General features: G+C 42.8%; 1 protein-coding gene across 1 annotated transcript; it reads left to right on the forward strand.

The window, feature by feature from the left end:
* Positions 1–7,212: 7,212 nt before the first annotated feature.
* Positions 7,213–15,140, forward strand: C3H6orf62 (chromosome 3 C6orf62 homolog). The gene is made up of 5 exons (XM_068396928.1): positions 7,213–9,455; positions 11,432–11,608; positions 12,184–12,306; positions 13,180–13,314; positions 13,866–15,140. Exons 1-5 carry the CDS (start codon positions 9,327–9,329, stop codon positions 13,989–13,991), a joined length of 690 nt encoding a protein of 229 aa, XP_068253029.1. The 5' UTR covers positions 7,213–9,326; the 3' UTR covers positions 13,992–15,140.
* Positions 15,141–15,859: the final 719 nt, after the last annotated feature.

Consider the following 15,859-nt stretch of genomic DNA (forward strand, 5'->3'; position numbering starts at 1 on the left):
CTCCTTCAAGCTGAAGAACATGTCCTGTTATGAACCACCGTATCTCAGAGTTTTCCTTCAGTTGAGTTTCTTCAGTTTGAAAGGTTTGTAAAGAATCCCTTCACTGTGTCAGAAAGAACACGGAGAGCTTAGTATTAGGACCTTATTCATAGCCTTAGCTGTGGGAAACCAGTACAATTATATAAAAATCTCACAAAAAAGGTTTCAGGTTACTTTATTGCAGTAATTCCTATTTTTGTGGCTGAAGGTTAAATTTAAATAGGGGTTATGGCATTTTTTCATGCAAAAATCTGTCAACCCAATACTAGTAGAATATCTATTTATTTAGATTGAGTGCAATATAATGCATTTCACCTTTTTGTTTCATAAAAAATAAAACTCTGTCACGAATACTTATGACTATTTGCACTTCAAGTGAGCCTAAGCAAACACGCTGAGGTTTCCCACAGAGCTCAGCCAATTTGTGAGATTATTCATGGCAGTAGAGAATGTGTACTTTTTAGAGCTTTTATACTCCGTTGCTATTGATAAATGTTATCAGTTTTTCTAGCAAATGACAACAGAAAAAAAGCTTCTGGAGGGACTTCAGGTGCCTGGGAAGGTGGGGATAGGTGGGAAGGCACTACCCCGGTCTCCAGTGTCTCTGGGGTCAGACTCTGGGGGGTCCAGTCTCGTGCTTAGACTCCTGTGTATGGAAACTTCCTGAGCATTATACAGAGGGAGTTTGGACTTGGCTATCTGAATCAAGAACTGGCAAACCGATATTTCTACTTGACAGTCACATTGTGCCTTTTGCTGAGGCCTTTATTGTAGTCCACAGAGAATTATCTAGCTCTGGGGTGTTTAAGGACTCTTTAATTCTACCTGCTACATTAAGTGCAGGTAAAGTACATTGTTATTTTGTAAAGATCATAAATGCTTTCTTAGTTATTAGTACTTAATGTAAGACACTCCTGTAACTGTTTTAGATGCAGAGAACTACTGTGGAGAGGGTCAAGGGTCTCAGTGCAGTGTTGTCCCTCTGTGCTTGTGAATGTTTGTCGTCAGCCCTGCTCTGCGTGGAAGCCTTGCAAAAGGGTCCCAGGAAGGAAGCCCCGAGGCTGGGTTTGGGATCTCTGAATCAATAAAGAGGCACTGTGGCTCTCAGGGTCTCTTGCTGGTTTTCTCTTGGCCTGTCCAATAAAAAGGCCATTCATTTAAGGGATAAAAGGGAAAGCTGAGGAATCCTGGGCTGCAATAAATGAATTGTTCATCTTGCTCCACTGCCGTCTTCTGGCAGACTTGGCTTCCTGCGTGGCATCTTCTGGGGCCTCCTCAAAAGTCCCCAGCAAGCTCAGAAGCAAGCCGCGGCCATCCTGTCCGGACTAAGCGGGTACCGCTCCGGTTCAGCCCACACCGGCCCCCCCACGCGTGGGTACCTCTGAGCGCCCGCGGCAGGCGGCTCCCCGCCCTCCGCCGGGTGACACTAGGTGGCAGAGCGGCATCACGGTGCCTAACGCTGCCCCTCCCTCAGCCTCTTCTCTCTGGGGTATTACGTCGCATAGACGAGTGTTCCGTGTGTTACCGACAAGCGGCTCATGGTTTGTTTTCTTTTCCCTAGGCTGATCAGCACGGAAGGCTGCATGGTAATGAAACTCTTTCCAAAGCAAATGATTATATACGCAGCACAATCCAGGTGTAATTCGTAATGCCAGCCGGTTTTCTATAATGGCCACTGCTATTAATTAAATCTCTCCAGAGAGTCTGCAATTTCTTGTATTAGAATAAAAGATTGTCCTGTGAATAGCGATCCTGAGTGCTTCAGAGAAAGGCTAAAAGAAAAATCTACATCTCACCTTCTGAATTTTTCCCTAGTTAAGTACTGTGTGAGTCACTAAGACATACCTTAAAACACTGTTAGGTCCCAACCTTCTCAGCTATGGATTTACCTTGAAAAAAACATAATTTGTGTTGTGCTTTAAGATTTAAAAATGAAACATTCTCTATAAAGGCTAGGAATTATTAATCTAAAGCTACTTCCAATTCTGTTGACTACAAGTGTTTAGAATATTATTTACAGACTAAGTAAAACAAGTTGTTTCAAATTTTACTCTTATTCTTGCAAGCACCTGCTGAGGAAATACAAAACCTACACTGGAACATGACTATCTTTGGTTTTGATAGATAATAAAGACAAATGCATTTGCACATCAGTAATGGAGAACATAAGTTAAAGATGACACAGCATGGTGACAAAGAGTCAACAGTCATTCAGATACCAAAACACTTTGTCTAAGGGAATTTGAATTGTAGGTTTATGTACAAATTGCAGGCAGGGATCCTTGTTTTTAATGAGCATTTCAGACATTTTCAAAATAAATGCAAAGGTTTAGAGACAGGATGTGCATTTGTTGTACAAAACAAATAGTCAAGCTGTTAAAGAAATCGTAACTACCATACTCAAAGAGGCAATTGATTGGGTGTCAGCGTTTGGGGAAGCTATGGTCTCAGCAAAGGCACTGAGAACCTTTAGTTATTTTGACATCATGACTGCATATGCTCAGCACTCCTAAATGAGTCAGGAAAGCACAAGCTGGACAAGCAGAAAATGAGAATACACATAAACAAGTGTATTTAAGTATATGTGTATATATATACATACACACACACACAAAATTATTAAGATGGAACAAACCCAGCAAGATAGTAGGTACAGTTCAGCCAAAGTTTAGGATCAATACCTCATGTGCCCAAGAATGTATGGCCCATTTTATGACCACAGCCATACAACTAGAAGGCAGGACACAGGGAAGTGATGAATGAAGCTTAATATTGTAGCAATCGCTGCGCAGTGGATATATAGCTGTCCACAGCATGATATAAGGAATGTTTTCTGCATTAAACATTGCCATTTCTCTACACAAAAACATTCTTGTTATGCTTGGAAAATAATGTTTGCTCTAAAGGCAGGAAGAGTGAATCACAGTATACTCTGAAGTGTATGAGAGAGTTTTAATTGCCACCTAATTTGTCTTGTTTGGACTTAGAAAGGAATACTAATTTATTTTTGTCATGCATAAACATTTGGCACTGAATTAATCATAGTTCTGCTTTTGAAGCAAGTAGCTTCAGGGCTGATAGACTTCTAACATACACAGCCAGTACAGTATGCATGGAAAGTATAAACAGAAAGATAACAGACTCCATCTCATCTCTTCCTAACTATGGCTATAACACATACATCAATTTGCTATGATCTGTTAAAAACTAATTATTAACTAAAAATTATTAAGTTTTAAGTAACTAATTATTAAGCTGGAAATTAAGAGCAGAGGCATTAAGAGTGCAATCTTGCCCACATGCTTATGTGTAAACATTTAATTTTGAAAACAGGAGTTAGACTCTGAAATCACATAAATTTTGGGAAAAAAACCCAACAAGGTGTTCTATAAAGTTATCAATCCTTTTTAATTTACAGAAAAAAAAACAAAACTTGTGAAATGTGAAAAAAACTACAGTGCTTAATTTCACTGAAAACAGCAAGGGAACAGTAAGATGGTGAATAGAAAATACAAGTTTTTCAGAGCAGAAAAGGAAAAATATACAAGCAACCAGACGTTCCAAGCTTCCAGTGCTTCTCAAAACTACATTACGCAAATACTTTCCTTCCCAAGGGATATATTTCTGTGACAAGGTCTTTCCTACCTTCACATGGGCTATTGCCCATGCTGCCTGATTCTGTATTTCTGTCAGACGACAGCTGAACAGTGTCACCTCCCCGCTGCAGAGACCGAAATCCCTAGGGATGTGCCTGCATTTGATTCCCCAAAGACGACAGGACTGCAGCTACACAGTAACGTACAAAGTCCTCCTCACGTTGAGTGGGAGAAAGACTAAAGGACGCCAGCTTATTTGTCTGTGCTATGTTAACCAAGCAGAAGCTGACCCAGCTGCTGACTGTTTTGCTGAGCCTGGATTTAACATGCACAAGAAACACTATTTTTGCTGTGCTAATGGGATTGAAGCCTAAAAAAAAAGAACTATTATGTCATTTTGCATATACTGACACAACCTACTTGTCGGGTTTGTTTTGTATACCACCCACATTTCTCTCTCCTTAATGATAAAGTTTATACTGATTTAAACTAGATTTGAAGACAGGCAGTCTGTCATGAGACCAAATGATACAGCTGTAAAACACACACCAGCTTTCAGGCATACAAGCCTCTCTTACAAATGATACCACATTGAATAACCAGTAAGAAGCATAACAATAATATACTATTATCTGGTCAAGAGAATTACCGATCAATAGCATATAAATATTTATTTTGTTAAGTCTTAACTCCCCCTTCATTCAGTAAGAGATGCTATTTAATAATATATATTTTAACTAAGATGTTGATATATACCATTTTTCTACTATATGAGCTTCATTATTGTGCACTATGGAGGAAAGAAGTATAATTGTATGAAAGTAGGACAAGACTCAGCTGTCATGGCTTTAACAATGCAGATATTTCTGTACATGTATGTATGCTCATACTTTGGTTGGTAGGTCTACTCATTTGTGTAAATGTTGTCAGGATATCTTTACTAGCCAATGGGCAAAAAGAAAAAAATCTTCTCTGAGTTTGGTAAGGGGGGTAGTTGCCCATATAAGGAGGAGCAGCAATCTATACACAAGGAACCTGGAGTGGTTTCAGTTCCCTGTCCCCTTCTGAAACGTTGTGAAAGGATCTGAGCAGCCTGAGTTTGCAAAAGACAGCTGGTGGCTGCTTAACCCATAATATTCTGTAACCGATCTCCCGTTTCTTCTCTATATATATATATTTCCTCTGAGTATATATATTCCTCTCCTCATAGCTCTTCTAGAAAGTCCTCCGGAAGAAAAACTGTTCTTGTGCCAGCACCACATTTGACAAAATTTTTTGGATGCATTCCTCAGGCTGGGGCTGGGCAGCTGCCCGATCCCTTGTGACAAAGGGCAGTAGCGGTGGCTGCATCCCTCCCTGTGCTCCAGAGGGCAGCTGAAGTTACTGGGCTGGAAGAAAACTCCTTCCTTTCTCCTCCTCCGCAGGCAAGCAAGGCACCAGCTCCCTCGGAGGGCCTTCTGTGCCAGGGCAATCCCTTCGTCAAGCAGTGCTGCTGTGCTGGGCCTCCTTTGCATCGGCTGTGCCGGCACAAAGAGGGTCACGGGCCAAGCGTGAGTCACGGAGTCACAGCTTAAAATAGCAGCGGGCACCGGAGGGAATTTCAGACTGCAGCACAAAATGCCGTACAGGGCAGCATGGCAAACAAAACTGCTTTGACTGAAAAAGCGGGTATCTATCTAAACACAGCTCTCGTTAAGGCCAGACTGATATTACAGTTAAAAAATGTTGGCATTTTGAAATAGTCCCAGCAGTGCAGAGCTAATGTCATACTCCTATTTAGATGCCTTACTTTTTACCTCCATATAAAAGGTTCTTTTCAATAGGCATTGCCATTAGGAGTGAACAGCGATCTGTAAGTGGGTAAAAATGATCCGTTTCTGCTCTGTTCCTGTTCAAACAAGTATTCTGGCTAGTGCCTGTGGCAGGGAAGGCAAGATGGAGTGTTTGCATCAGAGGGCCAGACTAACGCCGGGTAGAGACAATGAGGTCTAAGGACTGTGACACAGCAGCTGCCTACAACAAGACAGGCAGGAGGACAGTTGACAAGGTGTCCAAGTGTGTAAAGGAAAGGTGCGCTACAGGGAGATAACTAATACATGTTGTCAGGAGAGAACAAGGGAAACCAGCAGAGACAAGTAGGAGCAGAGGCCAGGGACAAAGAAGGCTGAAATCTCCTGGAGTTCATTGGAGAGTGCCATCGCCATGCTGTGTGGGCTTTGAAACACAATCAAACGAGATAGACGGTGCCCACACTTGTCTTCAGCTTGCCATCTTTTTAATATCATTGCTGTTCTGGTGAGTCACAGGCGCCAGCTTCCAGGGGGAAGGTAGGAGAGATGCCTTCACCCGCCCCGGCGGCCTGCGTCTCGCTGCAGCACAAACCAGCCGGTCGTCATCCCCTTAGCGCGTTCTGCTGAGGCACAGCCTGAACCCGTGCTGCCGGGCGCTGCGGGGCCACCTCCAGCCTGGGTAGTTTTGGATAGCGAGGCTTTCCCTGGCACACCTGAGGGGAGACACCAGGGCTGGGCCATCACACGCCTGGGCCTGGCAGGGAAGATGGCAATTCTTCCTCCTAGCCTCGGGCCTCCCAACAGAAAGAAGCCAGCTACAAGTAAGCCGTGTCCTCGCTTCGCAGGGAAGGGGAAGGGAGGGAGGCATAAGCCTTTCCTTGTAGTATAGAAATGAAAATGTTTGCTTTTCTCCAAGGATTAGATTTTTGTCTCTGGAATAGCAATTACTGATCTATGAAGATGAGCCAGTCCCCTCAGGAAGCACGGCGAGCGCCACGGAGGAGCGCAGCTCGGGGAAATACAGGGGTTGTGCACAGGCTTCTGTTGCAAGATCAGCACCAAGCGGATCATCACCCCGTAATCTTTTAGTCAAATACTGGATTTTAGTGTTGTTGTTTATTTACAGTTTACTTCACCTGTGTACGCTGGGTTGAATACAGACCCCAACGAACGAAAATTAAACAAAACGCGCCACTACAAGACTTAAAATGTATATTTAGCAATAACATCGCGACGCTTAAGGGTAGCACAAGTTTAAGGATCCCCTTTATGTACGAGCGGACCCGGCGGGGGACGGAAAGACGGAACTGGGGAGAGAGGCGGCTGGGGCGGGGGAGGGAGCGGGAGCGGGGCGGGCTGCCGCGGGCAGATACCACCGCGGGCAGCGGAGGGGGGGCGGCGCTCCCCGCCTCCCCCTTTGCCTTCCTGCCCGCCCTCCCTCTCTCCCTCTCCGAGAACTGCGTTGACCAACTCCATCCGGGTCCTTGCGCCGCCGGCCGTGCCAGGCTCGGCATCACGTGGGGCGTGAGGGCGGTGACACGGGGCGTGACAGGGAGGGGGCGGGGAAGCAGAAGGGACGTGCCACCCGGATTCTTGGAGTGGTCGCGGCTCGGGAGTGCTCTGACACTGCTGTACTCTGCTCCGCTCCTCCCCAAAACGGGAATGTCCGTGTCTAGCGCAGTTACCGCCGAGCCTTCCTGCCTGGAGCGCAAGATTCTGTCCTCTCCCCCCCCGCGTCCAGAGCACTTGGTACGCGCCGGCAGAGCGCTTGCGCAGCGCGGGCAGGGCGGCGCCTGTGTGACTCAGGCGCTGCCATTTTGAGCGCTCGGTGGTGGCCGCGCAGCTCCTCTCCGCGCTCGCTCCCGAGCCGAGGCACAGGCGCAGACCGAGGCGCTCCCGCTCGCTCCTGCCGCCGCCTTCGAGGACGTCCCGGGACCGCCTGGGCGAAGAGAGGCCTTCAGCCCTTTCGTCTTTCTCCCGGCCGTCCCCGTTCTCCGCCGCCGCTCCGAGATCTCTATGCCCGCCGCCCTTCGTAGGAGCCACTAGCGCAGGGACCCGACGCCGTCTCCTCCTCCCGCTGCCGCCACCGCCGTCGCCTCTTCCTCCTTCTCCTCGTCCTCTCTCCGCCACCATTTCCCCACTCCCCGGCACCGGGGCGCTGAGCTAGACTATGGGGACCATATTGGGGCTGAGCAGCGGCAGAGCGGGCGGCCCGGTCACCGTGTCCACTGTGGCAGGGATGGGGGGGCTCCGCGGCTTCGTGGCTTTATCTTGACATGGCTCCTCTCCGTGCTGCTAGCAGCGCCGCCGCCTCCACTGCTCCTCCTGCGCCCGCCGGCTGCGGGTAGCGAGCGGGCCACGGTCTCGGTCTCTTCTCTGAGTCTCTCAGTCTCTTGCTTAAGTCGGGGGGGGGAAGTTTTGGGAGGGGTTCCTTTTTTTGGTTTTGTTTTCCTTTTTTTTTTTAACTTTTGTCGAGGAGGGGGGAATACTTTTTCCCCTCTTCTTAACTTGGTCCGACGAATTTGCTAACCTAAAAACTTTTAACTCCGACTAATCAAACACCTGGGGGGGGAAAATGTCTGGAGAGAGGAAGAAAATAACCTGATAATTGGGGATTTGCTTTTTGGGGGGAGGGTGTTTTAGAGGTTTAAAATTGCAACCTAGACTTGCAATTTTAAAAAACCTCGCCAAAAAAAAAAATTGACACCGAAAACCTGTTTTGCGAGAAAAGCAGGAGCGAAACTCTCCCATGTTTCCCAAGTCGTGACCATGAAGTGAGAGGGGGAGACGCTGTGCGACTGTGGGTGTCCCGCTGCCCTGGGCACAGGCCCGCTGCAGCCTCTGTCGTCTTGTGTAGAGAGAGGCCTAAGGAGAAGCGAAAAGCATTGGCCATGCACAGCCTCGGCTGACCGTGCTTGCTGTGGAGCGCAGCAGAGAGAGAGGGATCCCCGGGGGATCAGCAGCCCAGGGAGCGTGTGAGGTGTTGGGGGATGTAGGGCTTCTCCCGCTGGTAAGGAGCCCGGGTTTGGGGCACTGGTTTGGGTTTTAGTCTCTAGGTGAGATAATACTGTCCCTTGAACCCCTGCCTGCCCCTTGTCTATGGCCATCATGATCCCTCTTCTCTTTGGCAGCAGTAGCCTCAGGGCAATGATGTGCCTGATGATGAGCAGGATGAAGTTAGAAATGACTCTGCTGTTTTTTCTCTTTGCTCCCCTGCAAACCAGCACTGTGTTGTCTGTAGTTGATTTTGTCGTTGGCAGAGAAATCAATCTCCCAGGATGTGCACTCTTCCTTGGCACCCTTTTCTCTGCTCTCCACCAAGTGTAATAATTCTAAAGAAAAAAAAAAAAGGCAACATAGCAGTAGTGGAAAGCTGAGAATAATAATCTACAGTAGAGTCATGAATCTGGCTGGGGTAAAACGCAATTTGTAATTTCAGCTTCACTTTTTTTTTTGTAAGCAGAGCAAAAATACACCCCCCCCCCCCCCCCCCCCCCGCCCATGGATTGGGTTTGTGCCAGTTGCTTTTTATTGTACACATAAATTGTGATAAGATTTGGGGTTTTCCCATTTTTTTTTTTTCATTCTTGCCCACTTATTCCTGCGGCTAAAGTGTTAAAATTTTTTTCTTCAAATTCTTAGGGTTTTTTTCTTGGTTTATTGTAAAACCTCTTGTCCAGCCATGGCTGGACAACTACTTACTTTGTTTCTTGACCCCTCCAATACGACATTCTCGTAAAATACTGCCCGAGGTGCGGTTTTGGGTCACATTCGCGTTTTATCTGTTCAGTCGTATTAGCAGGAATAAAACGACTTGTTTCTGTTGTACTTGAGTCTTATGAAAAGGTGCCCACAGTTTAGCGACAGTTTCCAAAGGCTTTAGTACCACCTGTATTACAAAATGGGGGACCCAAACTCCCGGAAGAGACAAGCTCTGAACAGACTTCGCGCTCAGCTTAGAAAGAAAAAAGAATCTTTAGCTGACCAGTTTGACTTCAAGATGTACATTGCCTTTGTGTTCAAAGACAAGGTAACTCGGTTTATAATGTTTCTCTCTTACCATGTTGCTTGTTGCAATGCATGTTAACTATGCTGTGCAAAATCTTCCTGCTTGATTGCATCTTATGGTTTATCCTTAATAGATTCCATTGACTTCTAAACTTTTTTAATTGCTATATTTGCTTAGTTCATGTTTGTCATTTTGGCTTTTCATATGTTTATAGTTCTGTAATGCAAAGGGTGCCAGTGCCTCATTAAATGATTACTTGGTAACTTCTGTATTGGGTAAATATTCTTCGAAGCTAATACTGTACTTCATTAAGCCTAATTGGGGTCTGCATTGCATAATTGTTGGCTGTGAACAGTTGAGTTAAAAAGGGAGACCTGGCTGGAGTGATTGCTAAAGTTACTGTGTTGATCTGGTTAAAGTAGAAGGGAGAACTTGGCAGCTGAACGGAGGAGTCGCAAAATACACTATTGAAATGGCCCAGGCATGCAGGCGTACGTGAAACTGCTGCTACCAATTTGAAAGGGGGTGAGGAGGGAGAAGAGGAAGTCTTCATTTGCTTGGCTTCCTTGTCTGCTGCTGCTGGATGCTGCGCTTCTGGGCCAGGGTGGTGAGCCTGGTGGTATTTCTAAAGCTAACTGTAGGCCCAGAATTGTAGGAGAGTTTCTGTCCACAGAAGGTCAGGAAAAGTAGGAGCTTACAGGAAGTGAACGGGCTGAACAAGTGATGAGGAAGTGAAGATAGAAGCAAATGGCAAGAGAGTGCATAATGCAGGAAGTGCATGTAGATGAGCACTGAAATTGTTTAATCCCCTCAAAGGCATATTTTTTGCATTTGCTGTAGTAGTTATGTTTTTTAATGAAGACTCTGTTCTCTGAACTTTTTTAATTTAAAAGTTTCCTTAAAATTCAAAGTTCAGTTTGCTTTTGTTCAGTAGTTCTAGTGCAAACAGTTGGGTATAGTGGGATGGAATTTCTTGGTACTGTCTCATAATGCTAAATATGAATGTTTAAGCAGTGGTAACAACTAGAGTTTCTTAGATGATATGACTTTAATGGTTTTAGTTGGAGCATTCATACTACTTTCTGGTTGCTTTGTAGAAATGTGTTGCAAATGCCTGTTTCAAATCCTATAATATTTGCTTATATCGCAGTGAGCTGAAGATATCCATCCAGTATCAGTTTGCTTAAAGTAGGAGTTTAGCTCAGCCTGGCTTGGTCAGCAAATAGTTGCCTGTAACGTATGTCCTGGCTGGGGATCCAGAGGGTTATTTGATAAAACACGCTCGCTCTGTCATGTACTTCTTAAATAGGTCAACGCTTCTCATGAGCTACAAGAAAGCTTTTGGAAGCAGACATACAACTTGAAGTGGTTTTACATACAGCAAAAACTGTTCTTCCAAATTCCCCATAATGTTTTGGCCTTGCTTGAGAGATACTGAAATATTTGTAGTAAGTGTAAAAGTTATTTAGCAAATTAAAATAGTCCTTCCTTGAGAAGGTTATGACTTGTAGCTAACTTCAGATTGGATCTTGATCACCCGCTGTTACCCAATGTGGCACTGAAAGACTTGACTTTTTCATAAAAGACCAACTTTAAAGTAAGGGGGGGGAGGGGGAAAGTGTTACTTGATTTGCAAAGAAAAGCTTGCAGAGGGCTCTTGGCCAGCCCAGAATCCTGTATTCTACCTGATAGAAGGGCAGTTCTGTTAATGCTTACATACAGTGTTAATGTTTGCGAGATTGACATGTAACTCTGCATCTTTAGGGAGTACAAAAACATGTTCAACTTTTTTTTCTCTAAAAAGTTGTTGGAATGATTCTGTTTAACTTACAAAATTTTGCATGTAAATCTTAGTGTTGTTTGTGTCAAAGTCCTAACTTACGTGATGTGCACTTTTTACATGAATGCTAACAGAAAATCACAAATTCTGAAATAAAGTGTTATCTATGAGTGCCTAGAAAGGATTGTAATCTTAATGTAACCTATCCTTTTTTTAGAAGAAAAAGTCAGCGCTTTTTGAAGTGTCTGAAGTGATACCAGTCATGACCAATAATTATGAAGAAAATATCCTGAAAGGTGTACGGGATTCCAGCTATTCTTTGGAAAGTTCCTTAGAGCTTCTGCAGAAGGATGTAGTACAGCTTCATGCACCCCGCTACCAGTCTATGCGCAGGGTAAAGTTATTATTTACACTTGCTGAATTTTAGTTTGTTTTCAACACTTGTGCTTTTCTTTGTGAATGTTAAGGCTAATCCTGCTGCTCTTATTTTCTCAACTCTTCTGCTGCACGAGGGCTCTGAGGGCATGTGTTCATGGGGTCTAGTTAGAAGGGGTAACAGCATATGTATTCTGAAGTTCTGTTTAAATATGTAGTGCTCAAGCTTTACCTTTCATCTGTCTCATTCAGATATGCTTTGGGTATCGTATCTTCTTGCCACCCTTGTTCTTTAGTAGGCACATGTTAACTCCTGCAACAACTTTTGCTATACAACTAAGTGGTTTTGCTTTATGAATATTGGAAGACAGTCTTTGCTAACGTTTTCTTGAAGTTGGAATTTATATTAACTGGATACAGATATTAACTCAGTGGAAGGCGAGGAAGACTTTAGTTGTGCTATGAGTAACACAAATGGAAAATTACACAAACATGGTAATAAGCACCACCTTTTAATTATGTGCCTGTATAGATAAGTTGCTTTGTGTTTTTGACTAAGGGAGGGAACTAAGTACAGAACTTTACTACTTGCAGGATGTGATTGGCTGTACCCAGGAGATGGACTTCATTCTTTGGCCTCGTAATGATATTGAGAAGATAGTCTGTCTCCTCTTTTCTCGGTGGAAGGGATCTGATGAACCCTTTAGGCCTGTTCAGGTATTTCATTTTGTTTTTTAACTTCAATAAGTAACTTACACCTGGAGGGGAGGAAAAGTACTCTCTCTTAACCAATAAGTTGATAAGGTGTGTGACTTCTGTGGATGTTAGAAAGTATGTTGGCTGGTTTTATTTATAAAGCAGTCAGTGTTTTGAATGCTAAATTCTGCTTCCTATCTTTATGCACTGTTACATTAGCACTTCAAAATTTAAGTGTCTGAAGGACCCTTTGCAAATGACATGTATGTATAAATACATATCATCATGTTACTATTTGTAGAAGGGGATCAGATGTGGCTCTTAGTACAACTGAATCTTTGTCTAAATATAATGGTGTCGTTAAGGTTCTGTGAGTATCCCAAGTTGCTGTATTTTTTAGATGGAAGAGGGTCTGAGATGGATGGAATTTTTGCATAATCACTTTACCTTGAAATAAATTTCTTAGACTATTTTTTCAGTAGCCACCTTTAGCTGTTAACATCGTTCAAAAATCTGAAGCTACTGTATATTTTCTCTGCTGGTTCTGCTATAATAGTAACTTACAGGAAGAAATGTGCTGTATTGTTGATGCACAGGGATGTTCTAACAGAACAAGCTCAATCTGGTTTTGTGTATGCAGTTAAAGTTGTACCTTTGAATTGTTAATACATCATTGCAATGACTAATGTCTGTGTTGGCAGAATGAAACTAGGAATTCTTTAAATTGTGCCAAGACTCAAGTGTGGCGTTGTTGCTGTGGTCCCCAATTTCTGCTTTTCATAGATGAGAAAAGGAAAGAAATAAAGTGGTTGTAAAGTCCTACATTGAAGGAAATTAGTTAAATGTGAGCTTTAGCTTAATAAGCATTTTGTTCCCCTCCCTCATACAATTCAGGCCAAGTTTGAATTTCATCACGGTGACTATGAAAAACAGTTTCTGCATGTTCTGAGCCGAAAGGACAAGACTGGAATTGTTGTCAACAACCCTAATCAGTCAGTGTTTCTCTTCATTGACAGACAGCACTTGCAGGTCAGCTTATTTTGTCCATCTTTTTAACAAGTGTGTTTTAATCATAAAATGCTTTTTTCTTGGGAACATCTGTGATTTTTTTGCAAAGTACTCAAGTAGAAAAATTGATCATGCATTCATGCTTGCATTTCAACAGTTTCAGAGGAAACTTATGCTATAAATAGGATTCACACATGCAAAAACTAGCTATGGGCCACAGATGTGTTCACACAGAATTAATTTAATGTTCTTGTATTAAAAATTAAATAAGTTCTGAAATAGACTTAACAGTGTTTTAGAAAAACAAAAACATTGGCTTAATTTGAGTGATGCTACAGAAATTATTCAAGTAAAGAATGAACTGAATAGTGAAAATATTTTAGACACTAGAGGTTGCAGACTAATTTTGAGTTCAGGCTGTTCATATGGATGAAATAGGGGCTTTTAAATGTCTCATTCTCCACAACCAACAGCAAGCTAATAATTGGGCTGGATCTGCTGGCAGTCTGCCTATTAGTCTCGAGTTAACTTTCATGTTTAATAGCTTTTCTTTGGGTTTTCTTTGCCTCTAGACTCCAAAAAACAAAGCTACAATCTTCAAGTTATGCAGCATCTGCCTGTACCTGCCACAGGAGCAGCTCACTCACTGGACGGTTGGTACCATAGAGGATCACCTCTGTCCTTACATGCCAGAATAAGGTACTGGCCAGCAAAATGGGGAAGATCACAGAATGCAGCAGTGGATTTTCACTTTTCTCACCACTTTATTCTTTCAGAATTTAGAAGAAAATGGACTCATGTTCAGAACACTATACATTGTGAAACTTGATCATCCTGGATTTTTTTTTATCATTTGTATCTCAGAACTTTACGATTTTTTTTAGATGTTTTCTGCGTGGACCTTGTGAAAGAGAGGATGCTCTGCACGCTTCTGCACTGCATCAGCATCTTACTAAAATGTGAAATGAAGGGACTGTACACTGAAACAAATGTGTCCGAAAGCACAAGGTGATCATTTGTGGTGGTGTTCCCATTTGTGCTGGTCATGTCCCCTAACATCTATAATGTTAACCATCAGTATTTGGAGGGTGAGAAGTGAATGTAATGGATATAAAAGCCTTATAGCTTTGCTGTTAATGATTGTATCAAACAGCACTATCATTCATTTTAATGAACAGAAAAGTGGCTATTACAAGAGGAAGTAAATGCGGGAAAGAAATCTTTCTTTAAAAAAAAAGCATCTCATTTAATGTGTAGGCATTTTTTGCCTCTTTTATTTTGCTGGGCCATGTCTAAGTTTACTGGCACTTTCATTTTGGATCTCTTTCCCCAAGTTGCTGTATAACTGTATGAAAGTATTCTTTTCAGTTGGATGCATTTATACAGATGAGGCAGACCTGGAGTCTGAAGTCGCTAAAGCAGCTGAAAATAAAAGTTAAATAGCTGCAGAAACAATGTTGGTAGAGGATTATTTTTTCTTGAGAGTTGAGACTTGTAAACTTGCAGGTGAACTGTGCAGGAAATACTGGTTTCTAAAACATTTCTAATGGAAAACCCATTGAGGTTTTTTCTTTTGGAATAGACATTATAAAACAATGTAAAATAGTGTTCGGAGTGTCAAAAGTTGGTTCTGACAGAACATTTTAAGATTGTGCAATGATAAAAGGAAGACTACTGTATAGTTTTGATGACAAGGCTCTGCTTAAGGTTTGAGTACTTTACTGGAGTAAAACTGCATAAGCCTGCTCCCTTTGGATAAAACTAGTGCTTACCTGTTTAAAACTTGTATTTAGCTTTTGTTTGGAATTGGAAAAAATTGAAACTTAAATAAATTAGGTGAAAGATGACTGGTTGTATTTATGGAAATCCTATGAATTGAATTTTAGTAGTCTTACATCTTGACAGTGTCACCCATTGCAAACACTGAAAATGTACAGACTGTAAAATGGTATAAAGATTAGTGGCAAAGGTGTTCTTACATATGTGGGCAATATGTTTGTTTTGAAAAGTAGCTGTCAGAAATAATTGAATTAGTAGCATACTATTAGCATACTGTTAAAGTTTGCCAGCTTTAATGCCCCTTCTTTGAATGGCCTGTGAGACATAATACCAAGTGTCCGCATGAAGCTTGAGATAGGTTTTGTAGGGTCTTGAACATTCAAGTTTCATGAGTTTGGATTTTGCTTCCTGAGTGCAACCCCTTTGTTCTTTCTTAATTTGTGATTTTGGACATCGTCTCACAGTAGTGAGAATGTGGCCATAGTTACCTTGGTTAGCAAAGCAAATGATGTGGTAGTTCTTGCATTAGGAATTTAGTTTTTCTTCATTCCGGTTTCTCTTCAAAGGAGCCTCAAGATGTTGGCCTGAGTGGCTCTGTACAATGCTTTTTAAGTGTCAGCAATGCTATGATCCTTAACTTTAATCCTCTGTATTACAGAGAATGAAGTGTTCAGTGTAGTTGCTTTTTTAGTTTTGTACGGGATGTATAATATGCACAGGCCACTCACTTGTTCTTTGTGACAGTGATCCCAGAGTTAAATAATACTGTGCTTTCTTGGGAGAACAT

The sequence above is a fragment of the Nyctibius grandis genome, chromosome 3 (genome assembly GCF_013368605.1).
Source record: "Nyctibius grandis isolate bNycGra1 chromosome 3, bNycGra1.pri, whole genome shotgun sequence".
Classification (NCBI taxonomy): domain Eukaryota; kingdom Metazoa; phylum Chordata; class Aves; order Nyctibiiformes; family Nyctibiidae; genus Nyctibius; species Nyctibius grandis.